The following is a 19803-nucleotide window of genomic DNA, read 5'->3' on the forward strand; positions in this document are numbered from 1 at the left end:
AAGATGGATAACCAACCCAGCCACTAGTTTAAGGACTAACTTCATAGCATCTAATGCAGGGATCCTCAAACTTTTAAAGCAGAGGGCCGGTCCACAATCCTTCAGACTGTTCAGGGGCCAAATTATCATTTGAAAAAAAATACGAACAAATTCCTATGCACACTGCATATGTCTTATTTGTAGTGCAATACAACAATATCAATTAAACAATAATACAATATTTAAAAATGAAAACAATTTTAACCAACATAAACCTATCAGGATTTCAATGGAAAGTGTGGGCCTGCTACTGGCCAATGAGATAGTCAAGTTAATTATGATTGTTGTTGTTGTGTGCCTTCAAGTCATTTCAGACTTTGGGCAAGCCTAAGTCTAAAATTATTTATTTATTTATTTACTACATTTATATCCCACCCTTCTCACAGCAGCTGTATGTACAAACAATATATTATATTATTAGCATAGCACAATATTAGCATTATATATTACTATATTGAACTATACGACTATAAGGTAAAGGTTTCCCCTGACGTTAAGTCCAGTCGTATCCGACTCTGGGGGTTGGTGCTCATCTCCATTTCTAAGCCGAAGAGCTGGTGTTGTCCATAGACATCTCCAAGGTCATGTGGCCGGCATGACTGCACGGAGCGCCGTTACATTCCCGCCGGAGCAGTACCTATTGATCTACTCACATTTGCATGTTTTCGAACTGCTAGGTTGGCAGGAGCTGGGGCTAACAGCGGGCGCTCACTCAGCTCCCGGGATTTGAACCTGGGACCTTTTGGTCCGCACTATACTGTAATATTATATGTAATATATAATATACAATTAATATTGTTATATGGTATTATTATTAGTATTATATTGTATAACATAATATTTTTATCAATATTATATGTATATACAATATATTATATTATTAAAACTAATATAAAATATTATATTATAAAACTGAGGGTGGGGGCCAGGTAAATGACCTTGGAGGGCCGCATCCGGCCCCCGGGCCTTAGTTTGGGGACTCCTGATCTAATGCATCACTTTCATGATTCCAAAATTGCATCTTATATTTGATCAGTGGGTGAGCATTAAAATAATGACAAGTATATGAATGAAAATGGGAAATATGAACTGGGATAAAGAGAACTGTGGGATAAAGACCTACTGTTAAACGCCAGATCCGTCAACTGTAAATCATCAACCATCCAGGACTTAATCCTGGATGAGCGGGCAGATCTGGCATGCATCACCGAGACCTGATTGGATAAGCTAGGTGGGGTAAGTCTTATCCAGCTTTGTCCTCCAGGTTTCGGAGTGCATCAGCAGGCTAGGCCTGGAGGGCGGGGAGGTGGGGTTGCAGTGGTCTTTTGGCAGTCCATCACCCTGGTTAGATGCGCCGTTCCACAATCTGCTGGGTTTGAGTGTGTCCACTTGAAGGTGGGAACCCTGGAGAGTTTGGGGATTCTGCTGACGTACCGTCCACCCCGCAACACAGCAGTCTCCCTGTCTGAGCTAGTAGAGGTGGTCTCTAGCGTGGTGTTGGGTTCCCAGCACCTGATAGTGCTGGGTGACTTTAACATTCATGCTGAGGCCACCTTAACAGGTGCAGCTCAAGAATTCATGGCCGCCATGACGATCATGGGACTGTCCCAAGTAATATCGGGTCCCACTCATCACACTGGACATACACTTGGCCTAGTTTTTGTTGCGAGTAATGGTTTGGTCGGAGTGGAAGAGCAAATTATTCTTCCATTGTCATGGTTCGATCATTATCTGATCAGTTTAAGACTCACAGTTGCCTCAAGCCTCTGCAGGGGTGCGGGACCCATTAAGATGGTCCGCCCCAGGAGGCTTATGGATCCTGATGGATTCCTGAGGTCTCTTGAGGATTTGCCTGCCATGGAGGCTGATGATCCTGTCGATGCTTTGGTTGATTGCTATAACAGCGAGATGACCAGGGCAATAGACACGATTGCCCCCGAACATCCCCTCTCGCTGCGCTGAGTCACTTCAGTGCCCTGGTTCACCGGGGAGCTGGCTGAGATGAAACGTGCGAGAAGGAGACTAGAGTGCCACTGGCGGACAACTTGCGATGTCTCTGACCGAACACGGGCTAGAGCCGCTATTAAGGCTTACTCTGTGCTGTTGCAGGCAGCCAGGAAAGCTTTCTCGACTGCCCGCATCGCGTCTGCAACGAATAGACCTTCAGAGCTGTTTCGGGTTGTCGGGGAGCTCCTCCACCCTCCCAAGGTTGGGGGGGGGCACCTGAGGACTCGGCAACTCAGTGTAGCGAGTTCGCTCACCATTTTGCAGACAAAGTTGCTCAGATTCGCTCCGACTTAGATGGTCTTGATGCAATTCCAGAGGAGGTAACCGAGGCATCTGTCTGTTCGATCTTGTGGGATTCATTCCAGCTTGTTCAACCTGATGACGTGGACAAGATCCTTGGAGCAGTGAGGGCAACCACCTGTGCTCTTGATCCTTGCCCTTCCTGGCTTTTAAAACAGGCCAGCGGGGGATTAGTAGATTGGTTCGTGAAGATAATTAATGCCTCTTTGGAACAGGGCAAATTTCCATCCTGCCTTAAACAAGCCATAGTGAGGCCAATTCTGAAGAAGGCCTCCTTGAATCCCACTGTATTAAGTAACTTCAGACCAATCTCTAACCTCCCTTTTCTGGGCAAGGTCTTGAAGCAGGTGGTTGCCTCCCAGCTCCAGGGATTCTTGGATGACACTGATTTTCTGGACCAATCGCAGTCTGGCTTCAGACCTGGGTACAATACTGAAATGGCTTTGGTTGCCTTGATGGATGACTTCCATAGAGAACTGGACAGGGGGAGTGTGACCCTGATGGTTCTCTTGGACATCTCAGCGGCTTTCAATACCATCGACCATGGTATCCTTCTGGGACGACTCTCTGGATTGGGCCTTGGGGGCACAGCTCTGCTGTGGCTCCAGTCCTTTCTGGAGGGTCGTTCCCAGTTGGTGAAGCTGGGGGACACCTGCTCGGACCCCTGGCCATCGACCTGTGGGGTCCCACAAGGTTCCATTCTGTCCCCCATGCTTTTTAACATCTACATGAAACCGCTGGGAGAGGTCATCCGGAGTTTTGAAGTTCAGAGCCATCTCTACGCAGATGACACCCAACTCGACTACTCTTTTCCATCTAAATCCAAGGAAGCCCCTCAGATACTGGACCAGTGTCTGGCCGCTGTGTTGGCCTGGATGAGGGCGAACAAGCTGAGGCTAAATCCTAACAAGCAAGGTCCTCCAGGTCAGTTGTACGTCTGATCGGGGCATAAGGTGGCAACCTGTGCTTGACGGGGTCGCACTCCCCCTGAAGGCGCAACTTGGGGGTCCTCCTAGACTCGACGCTGACACTTGATGCTCAGGTGTCGGCAGTGGCTGAGAGGGCCTTCACACAATTAAAACTTTTGCGCCAGCTGTGACCATACCTCGAGAAGTCGGATCTGGCCATGGTGGTCCATGCCTTAGTTACCTTTAGACTGCCCTTGAAGATGGCCCAGAAACTGCAATTGATCCAGCGTTTGGCAGCCAGGCTACTAACTGGAGCAAATTATAGGGCACGTTCAACCCCCCTATTCAAGGAGCTCCATTGGCTGCCATTTATTTTCCTAGCTCAATTCAAGATGCAGGTGATCACCTACAAAGCCCTAAACGGTTTGGGACCTACCTACCTTCGTGACCGCATTTCCCCCTATGAACCTACACAGTGTCTTTTTGTTTGTCGGGTGAGGCCCTCCTCTCGCTCCCACCACCCTTGCAGTCGCAGTTGGTGGGGACGAGGGAGAGGGCCTTCTCCATCGTGACCCCCCAGCTCTGGAACTCTCTCCCCAGGGAGATTAGGCAGGCCCCTACCCTCCTTATCTTTCGGAAGAGTCTGAAAACTTGGCTCTTCCGACAGGCCTTTGGCGATTGTTTTCTAAAGTTTGGGATCGCCCAGTTGTCTATTTTATTTTATAGCATTTTCACTCTGTTAGCCGGATATATTCTTCCTGTGCACTCCTTCCCTAGCATTGCAGTGGGACTACTGTCTCGGCTACCTACCTCTCCCCTAATTATAGCTCGCATTACTCACACTTTTATGTTTCATACTTCCTCTTTTATGCTTTTTTTATTTTAGTTTATTTTCTTGTTATCCAAAGTGCATGCTATAAGCAGCAACAAAATGTTCCTTTCCAACTCCCTCAGGCCAACCCTATTCTTCATAAGATATGTATGTGAGAATTCTACGTCATGTAAAAGGAAGTAACTCCCCAGCATATCTTGATCTGTTTGGGGACACAGTTAAAAGGCAATGCTATTGTATTGGCTGCAAATGTAATAATGCTGCCTGAATTATCCAGAAAAACCTGTCACTTCTAAGTTCTCACTATAATAGAAATAATTACAATGCATGCTTAATTTCCCTATTCAATCAATCAAAAGCACTTTTTCAGTCCTTCGTCATTAATGATCTGAATATTCATTTACACAAAATAAAGCTGAGGGCTCATAGTTCATTAATTCTGATTTTGAAATACAGTTATAATTATTTGGAAAGAACCAATGATGTGTAATATCATATTGCCTCCCGCAGTACCATTGCAAAAAACAGCAAACCGAAGAAAATCCAGATATCGTTCTCCTTCAACGGGATTCCATCCAATATCTGGATAGCCTTTAGAGATCAGCAAAGGACAGCTCTGCAAACCACATCCAGCCAAGTAGCGGACTACCTAAGACCATGGTAAAATTTAAAAAGAGAGAAATTTACTGCAAAAAAAGTCCAAACCACACTTCCATAATAGAATGTCTTCTCTATTCTTGTTCAAGAGATTTATTTCTGCTACTGTCTCTGTCTTGTGAAAAAAATGCATTACCATCGGGACCATTGTGAAAAGTCAGTACCACAATATCATCTTTAAACTTATCTACATTTGACTGTTTAATACAACAATAAAACTGGTGTCCTCCAAAAAAGAAAAACCTCAGTGATGTGGCATGTATTTAGAGAAACATATGGTAGATCTAAATCAGGTATAGGCAAACCCAGGCCTGCAGACTAGAGGTGAATGCTTGCCAAAGCATCCTCCTGCTAAGAGGAGAATCCTGCAGTCACAGGCGGCTGCTTAGGGGTCTTAGTGAAACCCTCCCCTCACTCCCTGTGCCAACTGCCATCCCCTCCCCCCCCCTCCCCCACCAACTGCCATTGGCCTCCCCCTCACCAACTCTTGGCCTCCCCACCCTCTCCCTCCTGGCCCAGTCTGCAATGCAGCCCCCATCTTAAAAAGTTTGCCCATGACTGATCTAGACTGTAAAATGCATTTGGTTAGACATTACTTTAACTGCCATGGCTCAATGAATCAGAATCCTGAGAGTTGTAGTTTGGTGAAGCACTATCATTCTGTCAAAAAATGCAAAAGATCTTGTAAAATTACAACTCTCATGACTTCACAGAGTCGAATCATGACATTTAAGTGGTACACTATAATCCAGTGAAGTTGCCTTACAAAGAGACATTGTCTTTCAAACAGAATGCAAACTGCTGCTACTTTATATTTATATATGTATAAATATACTTACTAAGGTAAGCATGATACAAATGCATAAAGTTACATCGACCATCCAAAAGAAAACATACCTTTTCTAAATCAGGCTCTCTCAAAGCTAGTGCAAGTTCATTGTTATCCATAACAGAAGCAGCTGCAACATCTAAAGGTGTTGATCCACGCATAGAAGGGGATGCTGTTAAAACAACATTTCAGAAAGTTTAATTTATTCACAATATGACTCTATACATAACATCATCTATAGGACAGATGGCAAACTATTTAACCTCAGCGGACTGAAAGCCAAAACCAAGGTCACAACGACATGTTATAGAACTCCAATGTGCTGATGAAAACATAGTCTGTGCTCATTCAGAAGATGATCTCCAAACCACTCTAAACATCTTTGCAGAAGCATACGAAAAGCTTGGTCTCTCAATGAACATCGAGAAAACCAAAACGCTCTTTCAGCAGTCACCAGCCAATAACTCTGCAATGCCAGAAGTACAGCTTAATAGTGTAACCTTAAAAACTGTGGCATAGACACTGAGAACTGGGAAGCTTTAGCCCTTGAGCGCTCTAACTAGAGGTCAGCGGTGACCTGCAGTGCTGTAGAATTCGAAGAGGCTTAAATGGAGAGTGAAAGGGAGAAATGTGCCAAGAGGAAAGCGGGTCAAGCCAACCCTGACCAGGACCACCTTTCACCTGGAAACTGATGCCCTTTCTGTGGAAGAACATGCGGATCAAGAATAGGCTCTACAGCCACTTATGTATCCACTGCCAAGACACAACACTTGGAGGGCCATCATAGTCAAACAACAAGGAATCGCCTAAAAAAGTAAGGATCAGCAAATTTAATTTTCGGAAATATGTTTCATGTTGGAACATTTCATTAGACATTAGTTGACTCAGTACTATTATACCAACACTGTAATGATACTATTTATTAATACTATCACACTATAAACAAAACACTATACATATTTTTGATAGTCCTATTCAGGAGGCACAAAAATCCCAGTATACATAAACTTTTAATGGATTAATAATAGTGTCTCTGATGTAAGCTATGAATTCCAAAGTGTCAGACACAATTATATAGCTGGCCCTCCACTCTTGTGGGTTTCATTTTCACAAATTTAATTATTTGAGCATTTCCCTAGGGAGAAGGTTGTCCAAACAAACAAAGTGGTAGAGTAAGTTCTGTAAAGACTTACCAAGACCAACACTGCTGTTTTCCAAAAGATAACTAAGATGGTCAAACATAGCCTTTTGATTTTGTCTACTAATGCGGCAAAAGTAACACAGAAAGCGACAGCAATTGGCCACCATCTTAGGAAAGGTGATTTCCTATATAAAGAATGCTATGTTAGAAACATGGGAGGTTATGTATAAAACCACTGCACTTTTATCATTTTCTATGATTTTTTACACATTACAAAAATGAACTGTAAGAAATACATTTCATATTAACAGTTAAACACAGTAAAATACAGCTAAGCCACCAGTAACATCTGCACATCTTCTCTGAATGGTGTGGAAAAACATCCATTAGTCTTTCTTAGCTTCTGTTTTTACCCATCCACTCATTTCTCATTCTCTATTAAAGCCCCCTTTTCTCAAATAAAGCAGAACACTACAAACCTCCTATCCTTGCTTCTTATTACATCCTGTCTGTCATGTTTCTTACTGCTCACAATTCCCATTATTTATCACAGGGTGAGGCTCCATCTACACTGCCATATAATCCAGTTTCTAAATGCAGATTAAATTGGACCACACAGTGGCACAGACTCGGTTTAAATCAGGTAATCTGCATTCAGAAACTGGATTATACGGTCAGTGTAGATGGAGCCTGAAACTCCTCCAAGGGCAGCAGAGGGAGTAAAGAACTAGGAGAGATGTAAGTATTCCACTCCAATATAAATTTTTAGAAAAAATTGCTCAATACTAAGTTACATTTTGTTGTGGAAATGGTTCCTCTAAAAATACCTAACAGTCAGAGATTCTGTTCACTAATAAGGGCATAAAATAAAATGATCAATCTTTCTTTCTTTCTTTTTTTTACTATCTACAGGTACTTACTAAAACACCTACAACAATAGATGATTTCATGCTAAGTTACATAACAAAATTTTAAACTTTAATTGAACTTAATAGGATTTTCCTATTCAATGAGCGTTAAGTAGCTAACTATGTTGAACATTGCAAGCAGTATCTGAAGTGTCTTCTTCTAGCACATTACCTTTGACTCTCCTCCTCCAAGTACATTCACCATTACTTCCATTACAGTTTCATGCATCCCCAGTGCCCTCATAAGATTAGGATGTTGGTAAAAAACTTTGTTGTTCATTATATCCCTATATTTAAAACAAAAGGAAAACAAAGTATTTGGACATTTGTTGTGTAACTACAGGCAGTCCCTGAGTTACAAACATCTGACTTACAATTGACTCATAGTTAAGAACAGGGGTGAGACAACAGGAAGCGAGAAAAATCTACCCCTCGGAAGGGAATTTCATACCTGGAAGAGTCATCATAAGGAAGCTTTCTCACCAATCCTTGTTTCTAAAAACAAGCCAATTTTTTCAAACTCCAATTATCCCAGGAACAGGAAGTGAAGTGATATCTTTTGAATAGTTAGCAAAACAAACACCACTGGGATGTTAACCTTTCCCTATGCTATCCAAAGCTTTATATAGGGGGGGGGGGGGGGGAGAGAGAGGGGGATTTGAATGAAGATACACTTTAAAAATGTACCTGTTCCGATTTACATACAAATCAAGTTACAAGCCTATCTTGTTCATAACTTGGGGACTGCCTGTAGTACCTCTAAACATTTCACCTGAGTTTCATGCCAAACAACATGGATGGGGAAAGCATGGGCAGTGCTGGTAGGTAGCAGATGAAGTGCTAGACCATGCACTTCCAACTCTAAAGACAGGCAGCCATCTGAAGCTGCCATATATACTAGCCTGCAAGATGAGGAAATATCTGCATAAGTGACAACACAAACAAATCATGCTAATGAAAGAAAGGTACTAGCCCCACCCCTTTTCTATCAGTATAACTGTTTATGTGAAAATTCATGAATGTCTTCATTAACAGAATATGAACAAATTTAGATTTAACATAAACAAACATGGAAGAAAAAAAAGGCAAACTCATCCAACGCTCCTTCTGATACACAGTTGCATTATTTGATTTATAAGAAGCTAATATTTTGGATGAAATTTGCCTATAAACCACATGTTGGTTTTTTCACTTTAATCCTTCCCTTGAAAGAAGTTGTGGCTGATAAAAGCAATTCTGAAGATAATGCCTCGCTTCAGACTGTACTCATTCATTGTGAGTATTCCCTAGTTTTCTAAACTCTCATAGTATTCAACTTTAGCAGTGAGACACATGAACTCAATATCTATTCTAGAAGAGTCAGTTTACAGTCAAATTATTTAATAGGATAATGGTAGTTAAGAAATACTTTACCCTAATCCACGAATCATAAGCTTCTCTTCCTCCTTCCCCATTCTAACGCTGAGGAGAGAACGGATCTGGCCAAGCGATGCTAGTAAGTTGATAGTATCTTCCACTGATATGCCATTTATAGTGTATGTCTTTGGCAAGGCTTGGACCAGGCCACCAACTCCATCATACTGGCGATGTAATAAAACAAACATGGCCCTCACCAATTCTGGGTCTTCTATTACTGATTCTTGAGCCCATCGTACCATGGTCTCTGATATCAACTGCTGAAGAGTTGCTGAATGTAGAAAGCATTAGGAAAATATACAACAAAACTATTTTCAATATGTGATAACATCAAGTAAATATACTATGCTAGTTAAATTTAGAAATTGAGAAAAATGTTTTCTTCTTAGTTAAGAAAGATACTAAACAAAATATGGTCCAATTATATAACATTATCCTGAGGGCAAAGAAGAATTGCAGACTGTATACGTATTATTCTCATGCTCTCCTATTAAAACATTCCTGAGGACACATGTTAAAATTTCACCTGCTAAATATGCCTAAAACCCCAAATAGATTTTAGTTTAAGAAAGATGAACCAATAAGAAGAGCTTAGCTGGATCAAATTAACTGTCCATTTGTTTCCACAGTGGCCATCCAAAAACACATATAAACCCTTAAGTATAAGATGATTGCAATAGCATCGTCCTGCTAATAGTTTAAACTAGAAGATGCTTCTTTACATGTTAACTGAGCCAAAGATGTGTCACTGTTCCCTGTGTTTTCAATTCTGACATTAAGCTACCAGGGAGATCATCTGGAGTTTTGGGGATTGGCTCGTTGTTGTTGTTGTTGTTATGTTTATGTTTATTATGTTTATTTATACCCCCGTTTTCCTCTCCACAAAGAAAACTCAAAGCATCAAAGTACGCTGACGATACCTAATTTGATCTCTTTTGAAACTAAAAAGGTATAGAAGTCTTAAATGTAGATCCTTAATAGTCGACTCGACATGGGTAAACAAATTAAGGCTCAATCCATCTAAGACAGCAGTTCTGTTGAACAGTAAAAAAAACTGACAAAAGGATCATAGTGCAACCTTTTAATAGTCTTCCATTCTATCTTACATATCGGGATCATAATTTAAGGATATTCCTGGACCAGGTATTACACTGCTGTTAGGACAGGTAGCTACTGTGGCTGGGTGTGCCCTTGTCCAATTTCACTTTAGGAAAAGATGCCAGCTGCATCTTTTCCTAAAATATCTAATTATCACCTAATTTGATCAGTGCAATGTACTTTATGGGGTGTGAATGTCACAACTAATGTAAAATGCAGTGGTCAGATTGCTGCCAGGTATGTCTTTTAGAGTGGAGTTTTACAAGAACTGCATTGGCTACCACTCTATCTTCCAAGTTCAATTCAAGATGCTGGTCTTCACGCACAAAGCTGTACAATAGTTTGGGACCGAGATATCTAAAAGACCTTCTGCTCCCATGTAATCCTGTCTGAAATCTAAGAGCACCTGTAGAAGCCCAGTTGCATGCCCCATCATGCCATGAGGCAAGGATGGTGGTCTACATGGTAGGGCATTCTATGTAGCAGCAACCTGACCATAGAACTCCATCCCAACGGAGGTCAGGCTGGCTAAATCCCTTTTGAAATTGCAGTGGGTAGCAAAGTTTGTGCTTAGCCCTTGGCTCTTAAAATTTAAATCAAAGACTGTGACTGTTTTTACTTGTTTGGGTTTATAGTTTTTTTTAGAAAAGGCAGTGATCTTATTTTTTTAAAATTGTAGTGAGTATAAGATTGTGTACTAAAACATGAATTTCAGTGGTGTTAACTTATGCAATTAATTGAGTTTTTGATTGTAATCTCTTTATTTTATTTTACTTACATGGTTTCATAGCATCATCATCGATTTGTTTCTCTGCTTGTTTCTTTTTCAAATGTATGATCCTTTCTACAAGATACAGCAGTCGACCTGTAATTGTTAAATCACTGTTTCCATCCAGGAATCCATCTTCATCTAGCTGAATTCCTAGCAACAAAAATTACATATTTATTAGAATAAAAAATAGGAAGTCAAAGAGAGTTTGCCAATATTTACTTCCAGAGACTATTCCAAATTGGGGGGGGGGGAGTGGAGGGGGAGAATAAAGCTTAGCAGGTACTATTTCTGGGCTGTCTTGTTCTGATTGGCCATTCCCAAAAATAAATGAAGCACTGCCATGGTTTTATATATGACATGAACTGCCAACATCTTGTATTTAAAAAACAAAAAAGAGCAAGGACAAGCAAACAGGGGTAAGTACAGAGTTAGCCAAAAATCAAGATGGGTTTCAATATTTAATAATTAGTCAACACAGGAACATTAGACTGAAACTGAAATAAGTGGCCAAGGGCTGACATGCTGATGCCCTCATCTGTTGTATCTGATGCTCTGCAATACTCATAACACCATCACAAAATGTTATTAATGCATTTATATGCTTCCTTACAATTAATTCATTCAATGTGGTTAATAATAATGATCTCAATTATTTTATTGTATCAAATAAAAGGTGATATATCTATTGCTTAATATGCCTTGATTTATTTGTTGAGATTTTTTTTAGCTTTCAATGGGAAATTGAAGAAAATAATACACAATGAAAAATTACCACAATGTGCCATCAAATCTTCATGAAAATCCAGGAGATGATCCCTTATTTCTTCAGGACAAGGACAATCATTTTTATCATCTTTAAAATTCAGCAGCATATTAATCTTCAAAAGAAACAAAAAATGATGAATTTATTTTAAATAATGTTCACTGGCTGATTAATACGTTACCAGAAAATATTTCATGATAATCTTACTTTGCTCTTATAGTAGTTGAATACTCTCTAATTTTATTGACCATTTAAAAGGGTTTATAATTACTTTTGATGGTTGTGGTGACATATGCAGAACTGAATTGTTGTACTCCAGAGCAGGAAGCACCTCCGTACTTAACCACCACATTCTAGTCCAAGGTAAATCAGCAAAGCAGTTTATTGAAGATTATAATAAAGGGCAGTTCAGCAAAACAGAAAAAACATCAAAGTCTAAATATATGAAATAGTCCACAAGATTCAAGGTACAAGAGTAGATTCAAAAATACCGGAATACAAAAGAACAAGGCAGCATAAAATCCAGTACAAACATTCAGGAACAATCCTTTAAACTTGGAAGCATGAAAAATGAACAAACGTAGATATGGAACTAGAATTTCCTTAGCAGGCTTCACTGAGACTTGGCAAGAGTACTACATGCCTCAATAACCAGTGTTGACCAGACTGCTGGAAAATCCCTCTGGCCTCACTAATATAGACATGAAATCATGACGTTTTCCCTGAAAACCAGATAACAGCTTTTTCTCAAACAAGGGCTTTGACCTTCAAAGAGTTTATGAAAACTAAGTCTCCTATCTATCAACTTATTATGCTCTCTACCTGAGCTCATTTCAGCATCTGACCTTTACCTAGAGAAAGCCTTCTCAGCAGCTGAGCCCTTCTCTGGAATGTGGATTTCACTAGATACAGACTACTCAGTTTCAGGATTCGCAGGCCCATGAATTCCCATGATCCACCCCATCACTAGCATTAGGAGCAGGCACAATCATGGGTTGCACTACAATAATTGGGTACATTTACTGCACTCTTCAAATAATTATAGTGCTATTGGATAGAAATGCAGCAGCAGGCCCTCCATCTGCAGGCTGTGCAAAAAACAGATGATCACAACTGTTATCAGTAACCACCACTAAATCTTAAAGTGTAAAGCTAGACCTACCCTTGTCAGTTAAACTTTTCAACCATTACATCAAGTATATATTTGATCAGACAATGATAGGACCAGATGCGTTCATAGACGAGAGGGATAAAGTGAATTTCTTTCTTTCTTTCTTTTTATGTCATGGTCCACAAACTGGCTTTCTTTTACAGCATATTTGAAACTGAGGCTCATTCTCAATAGAGAATGGCAGTGGTCATTTCCCACAGGGATATTAATTCCCTGTGTAACCACTATGATGCCAGAAGGGAATTTTCTCTGCATTGTGGACTCCTCTCTGCTTCAGCATGGTAGGTAATTATGGGACTGGGAACTGAATGGAGAGGAAATTCTTGGAAAAGGCTTGCTATTAAAGGTGGCTTACAAAACTTTTCAGCGAATTAAATAAAGAAAATAATGCAAAAATAATTGGGAGGCTTTAAAATTAAGGTTTGTTTGAAGATTTTAAGAGCTCCAAAGTGTTTTGCTTGGAGGTTTCCTACTTTTCTAATATTGGTTGTTTCTATGACTTCATCACACACAATAAAATCAGTGTTTCTACACATTTAAGAAATGGCAACTCACCGTGCCCTTCAACTGACACAAGCTTCAACTGTGGGGGTGAGGTCTTTTGCAGTTTTTAAATTGTTGGTTTTTCCAACAATTCCTGAGTTGATTGGCAAGTTCGTTAATTTTAAATTCCTCACATAGAGACAGGCCAAATTGCTAATTTTCCAGAGTGATGTTAATCACTGTTGCCTGCTTTTGTCACATGCTTGTAAATAAAACAATGACACTGTGTGTGTGAGAAGAGCCTAAATGCCCTTTTCCCCAGATTACCAATGCAGATGCTTGGGGGAAGGGTTAATTTAAAACCACTTCCTATGATCACCAATACAAAAGCTCTGGGAAATATGAGGGTTAATTTAAAACTGCTTCCTACAATCTGGGGTGATGCATTTAAAAAAAAAAAAAGATAAATAATCAAAATCCTGGAGGGACAATGGGAGGAAATCTCAGTGCAAACAACCTCAGGGAAAGTGCTTCCTTAAGAAAGCTGCTTCTGTTTCAGCCAAGGGTCTTGAGTACAAACAACCCCACTGCCACCTTAAGAAAGTGGAAAAGGCCTGAGGAAACACTTCATTATTAAAACATCTGTTTCAAGGTATACCTGTTCCTGTGGTGGAGAACGAAACTCTTTAGTTTTCTTGGCTGTCAGTGCGGCAGACATATTTAATGCTTGCATAACTTCATTGTATCGAAAACGCTGATTCTCCTGAAGTTTTGCTACAAAGTCATCTGAAAATGCTACAATGGCTTCTATCCGGTGGCGAATCTGACAGTCACAAAGATACTGAAGTAAATGGCACATCTGAAAAGGCATGAAAAAAGAAAAATTTTATAGCACTGATAATGTAACCCTTAAATTAAAGCCATAAACAAAGTGTTTCCCTTTCAATATTAGTAAAATATATGACTACAATAGATGGTTCCTGTGCTGGATTTACACATACACACACACACGCATAAATGTGGGAAAACCCACTGTAATATGTTTCCAGCACTTTTAATAGTGTCAGGGAAGGGAATGAAAATCCTTATTCTTTTCTTAATAACCACATATAAATTTACTTGTTTGTTCTAGTCATTCTTCTGTCTCAGCATTCTATTGTCTCCTATCCCAAATAGTGAAAAAAATCACTTCATAACCTTTCTTTTCCTCAAAATAAAAAGTTTGTTTCAATTTTAAAAGTTTATTATTCATAAGATTGCTGTTCACCTAATTTCTCCTCTTAAGAAATTAATGCCATGCCAGATATTCATAGCTATTTTCACTAGAGCTAGATTTTCAAAAGCAAAAAAATCCAGACTTTAATCTGGAAATTGAGATCACTACAGAAAGCACTACTGAATTCCAAAGAATCCCTAATAATGGAATTATTATCTGCACAGAAAGTTCTGTTTTCTACATAGAATTTCTTGCTCTCAGTGTGATACAAATATGTGTGAATTTTAAATTAGTTTCAAAAACTGTGGTTGCAGTGGGACAAAAATGGCAAGAAGAAAGTGATTAATTGCACCCCTAAACAGCTGTAGTCACATACAATATGGCCCCCATACTCACAATGAAGATATTCCAAGATCCCTTAATGGTTACGTGAAACTATGAATTGTAGCAAGCCCTATTATTTTGACTTTACTTGGGCTGGAAGCATACCTAGAGATGTTCACAAACATTCCAGATGTGGGAGTTGAAGTGCTGGTCAATGAAAACATGGGAATAAAATCTGTGGATAAAGGCGCCATAATGTATATTTACACATGACTTACCACAGCATGATTTGAATGGGGAAGAACATTAAGCTATCTAGCTCCACTGTGAGATAGCTGGAGAGGTGAGAGAATATAGGGGAATCAATCTTGACAACCTAAATTTACAATGTTTCCACCTCAAACATTTTTGTATCTTCTTCTGTAATGGAAAATGTTTCCTGGCTGAAGCCAAAGCTAGTTCTGTGTACGTCACATCCCCCATGTGGAACTGCTTGGTAGCCATGAAGAATAATAACAAAGTAACATATAGAATGACTACAGCTTCCAGTTTAACATGTATCTATCTAAGATTGCTAAATAACTTGTCAATTCTTTTTAATGCATCATTTGAAAAAAGAGCAAAAATATATGGAAACAGGAAAAAATCAGAAAATGTTATTTATATAAATTTACCTGTAATTTCACAGGCTCAGGGAGTTTCATTTGAAGAAGTCCTTCTGCTGGAACCATCTCTCCTCCTTCTGAATTTAATCCCTCTGTGATTGGTTCTTTAACTAATATTCTAGTCTCATTTTCATGGCCTGCATCTTCCTTAAAGACACTAGGTTCAATCAGCTGCAAAATATGCTTCAGGTCTCCATTATGGAAAATTCCCATTATAAGTAGAGTGTAAAAAAGCTTGATCAAAGGCACAAACAAGAACTCTGTGGTGCCACCAACTGGATCTCTTACATGAAGGCTTCCCTCTTGAACTGCCTCTGTGAGCATCTCTATTGTTTTTGCCTTTAAAATTTCCAAAGGAAATTCAGGACTATACTGGTAGCATTCATTGTTAATTCTTACAAAACTAGGAGAGGAAAACTGCATTCTGGGCCGCAGAGACGTGCTGAGTCCAATGCCAGGTAGACCATGTTTTTTGTTTTCATCAGGAAACAAAGTAATGCTTTTCGTTTCATCCGTCATTGGAACAATAAATTCATTGTTCATCATGAGCCTTGCGGTCGCATAAGTATTAAGGTGAATGTCAATAAGAAGATCATAAAAGCCTGCACGTAATAAGCCTGGCATATACTTGTTCTCAATTGCATACAGAAGCTGAGATTCATCAACATGGCTGCACATAGCATGGGCAACTCGGTTGTTACCAAGAGCACAGACAGCTGAGTACAATCTAAGAGTGTGGTAGTGAAACCTCAACAATTCTTCTTGTTCTGACAGCTCTAAAATATCTATAGACCTGTTAAAAAGAAAGAAAAACAGAATATTATAAATCACTATCTAGGATATATATGAAAATGATGAAGAGGAGACTATATCTTGGCATTCATCAACTAACAGAGATCAAGATTTGGACCTATACCCATGAAACAATATTAAGGGTACAATTAACACAAGTGTGATCTGCAACTATGTTGTACTGTGGATTGCTCCTGTTCAGGTTTGCAGTCACTTTGTTTCATTCTCCTTTCACTCAGAGATAGCAGTCGGCGAGGAAGCACTCTTAACACTCAGCACATAGGCAAATCTGGAATGTTTGGGGATCCTAAGATTTTTCCCCTAAAATCTTTTTGTATTTCTTGAGCTGTAGGTGGTGAAGTGCGTTAAAGCACTGAGCTGGAGACCAAAAGGTACCAGGTTCAAACCCCGGGAGCGGCATAAGCGGCCACTGTTAGCTCCAGCTCCTGCCAACCTAGCAGTTCGAAAACATGCCAATGTGAGTAGATCAATAGGTACCACTCCGGCGGGAAGGTAATGGCGCTCCATGCAGTCATGCCAGCCACATGGTGTCTATGGACAACACTGGCTCTTCGGCTTAGAAATGGAGATGAGCACCAACCCCCAGAGTCAGACATGACTGGACTTAACGTCAAGGGATACCTTTACCTTTTACTAGGTTTCCTTTTAACCCAGAGCTTGGAATTGAATGGCCCAGATGTTGTTGGGCTGTAATGTTCAATATTTGGGACATTGGGAGTGATTCCAACGTCTGGAGGGCCACATTGTTCCCATGCCTGCCATAAGGCATCTACTATGTCCTCTATTCTGTATGGCTAACACTACAATAGGTGTTTGGCAAAAAAAATCTTAATATTCTGTGACAAGATTAAGAAAACTGGTAGCTTTACATGATATCTAGAGAGCATCTTTAGACGTGCCTAAATATTGAAGTTAGCTCATTAAGACTTCTGGCACTTCAACTTTGAAGAACAGCTATGGTATGGAGAACTGCTTTGCAAACTCCAGGTTCTGAAGATCAAAAGGCTTTCCAGTGCTCTACAGGCTAATGCTTTGCAACAAATGAGTCTTGTATTGAACAAAAATACTTTTCATCACTCTTTGCTAAAAACCACGACTCAGTTCAAGTATCATTTGGCTTGAGCATGCAGACCCAAATGTAGTCTTGGTCACACAGACCCAAATAAAGACTGGCTTTGGTCTCATCCATCAATCAGTGAAATAAGAGCTATAAATGTACATATAGAAATCTTATTATCATTATCTTGATTTCACACACTATTACTGAATGGTGTTTTTGATTATGAATGATTTTGATTCTGTCTAAGAATCTAAAAATTAGTGATGTATCATCAGATCAAGTGGTACATTTCAAGTAGTTTCACTTCATGTAACTGTGCTGTCATGACCATTCATGCCATTTCATTTAGATTTTTTTGTTAGACTACTTAAAATTACTCTCAGAGTATATATTGCCACAGGAATAATAACTGTTGCTGCTTTCCTTGTTGCTGCTGTTGTTGTTACAAATCAGTTGAAAAGCAGGGTATAAGCTTACAAACTAAGTAAGACAATATAGCAAAAATAAAGTTGTCTCCATAAATATGGACACTTAAATGTCAAGATCATATTTCCCTTTCATTTGCAAATATAAGCTAAGGAATACCTGTTTTCCTCTGGGATATGGAGGGACATGAATTGTAAAGGCTCCAAGCACTGTACTGACCAGCCTTGTCTCTCATTGATGCGGGATATATCAACCTTCAGGAAATGGTTTGGCACTCGACTCCAAAGCACATGCGTCAGAAACTGAACATGGAGACGGGGAGGGCACTGGGGAATGGGGTTTTTATGCTCACTTTTGAACAATCCAGCTGACAATGGCATGACATTCTGGAAAGACAAAACAGACAGAGATAGAACTAAGCAGTTGTCAATATATATTTCCAATTTGAATGAAAAAATTGTGTATTACATATTACATAATGATTCTGAGAAAAGCACAGATCCCTTTAACATGTGCACCTGCACTTTCCTTTGTAAACTATAAGTAAAACTAAAAAGAACTGATAGTGATGGCATGGATTGAAAAATATTTCTAATATTTTCCGTATGAGACTTCATAGTAAACTCTCTTGGTTATCTACAAAGTCAAATAAAATAGGCTGACATTGAACAAGCTGCTGAAGAGATTTGAGATCTTCATGGTTTCCACTTAAAATAGAGGAACAATTATATATATATGTTTTCTAACAACGCTTTGAAAAAATGTTTGTTTGAAAAAAAAACTCCATTTCTTGTTCTAAATTTAATAGCCTAGCACACAAAAAAACTTAAAATGTTACCTTTATTCTTCCCAACTCAAACTGGAAAACATTAGGGCTTGTAGCTTGTGCAAATACCGCAGGAAATAATTTAGTGCTTGGTTCAACCTAAATCATGAGTACACAGAAATGTATAATTATTCAATATGTTAAGTGCATGAAACACACTTTTAAACATGAAATCTGCATAAATGAATATGTTTGGTTAATGAATCATTTTAATCCTATCTTATGAAGGAATAATGACCTAAATATAAATACCTGATAATAGGTGCTTAACTCTTTGCCGTTAGTTGTGAAGGAGAGAAGCCCAGTTGCAGCATCAATCAAACAACCAATCTCTAATCCATTGTTATTCCGTCCTTGTCCTGGACTCATGCTTTCTCCTGCACATACCATATAGCAGTTGCTTCGTTTGATACTGCATTTCAAAAGATTGATAGTATGTGAGATACTATGGTAGAGTATAGCTACAAACCAAGATCTAAAGATCTACTGGACTCTACTGGATATTGCTAACAAGTAGATATCTTCACAGAACTAGTGAATTGTGTTTTGGTTTTTCACACATCTAGTGAAATGCATAAAGGGAGAACTTTTGTTTCTTCATTCAAATTGATAAGGAACAGTGTCAGGTACACTTTACATACCTCTATATAAGGAGACACATCCTTCCTCCTTTTTAGTGTTGCAACAGACATTTTATCTATAAGAATGAAAGACAGAGTCTTTGTGTGTGAGGGGAGGGTACACCTACATTGATTGCTTAGCACAAAAGGCTGGCAAACCAGCTCCATGGTATTTAAACAATGAATGGAACTGATCCAGGTTAATATGGGCCATAGCTTCTTAGTGTGGGCTTGAACATGTTAACAAAGTTTGTGAGTTGCTCCAAATTCTCCCCCAGAATCTGGAACAAACCTGGACCCGTGTAAACAGTTGGGAGCAGTGGTTCCAAGACAGAACCAGCAACAACTGTACACTACCATTCTGTTTTCCCTGGGGTTAGGTGGATACTTGAAAGCACTCATCTCCCTGTTGCAGTGACCAGTCAAAAAAACATGAGTCATGCTGGTCACTTGTCACTTAAGTGACAGTCTGGATGGTGCAAATGGAGAAGTGATGGGGGTGCCATGTCCCCACAATGAGGAGAATGAA

At 39.6% G+C, this 19803-nt stretch overlaps 1 protein-coding gene across 15 annotated transcripts in view; it reads right to left on the reverse strand.

Annotated features, from left to right (window-relative positions):
• ryr2 (ryanodine receptor 2) overlaps positions 1-19803 on the reverse strand; it is a 394137-nt gene that overhangs the window by 132433 nt on the left and 241901 nt on the right. For all 15 annotated transcript variants that reach the window (XR_010004274.1, XM_062975204.1, XM_062975188.1 and 12 more), the window contains 12 exons: positions 18907-19066; positions 18667-18753; positions 17988-18214; positions 15539-16322; positions 13983-14183; positions 11680-11785; positions 10914-11057; positions 9035-9308; positions 7794-7908; positions 6766-6898; positions 5641-5744; positions 4600-4735 (listed from right to left, as the gene is read on the reverse strand). Coding sequence is in view for 14 of the 15 variants with exons in the window: in XM_062975204.1 (XP_062831274.1) it covers positions 4600-4735; positions 5641-5744; positions 6766-6898; positions 7794-7908; positions 9035-9308; positions 10914-11057; positions 11680-11785; positions 13983-14183; positions 15539-16322; positions 17988-18214; positions 18667-18753; positions 18907-19066 (2471 nt within the window). In the remaining variant the exon portion in view is untranslated. The remainder of the gene's footprint in view (positions 1-4599; positions 4736-5640; positions 5745-6765; positions 6899-7793; positions 7909-9034; positions 9309-10913; positions 11058-11679; positions 11786-13982; positions 14184-15538; positions 16323-17987; positions 18215-18666; positions 18754-18906; positions 19067-19803) is intronic.

This window comes from Anolis carolinensis, chromosome 1 (assembly GCF_035594765.1).
Source record: "Anolis carolinensis isolate JA03-04 chromosome 1, rAnoCar3.1.pri, whole genome shotgun sequence".
NCBI lineage: Eukaryota > Metazoa > Chordata > Lepidosauria > Squamata > Dactyloidae > Anolis > Anolis carolinensis.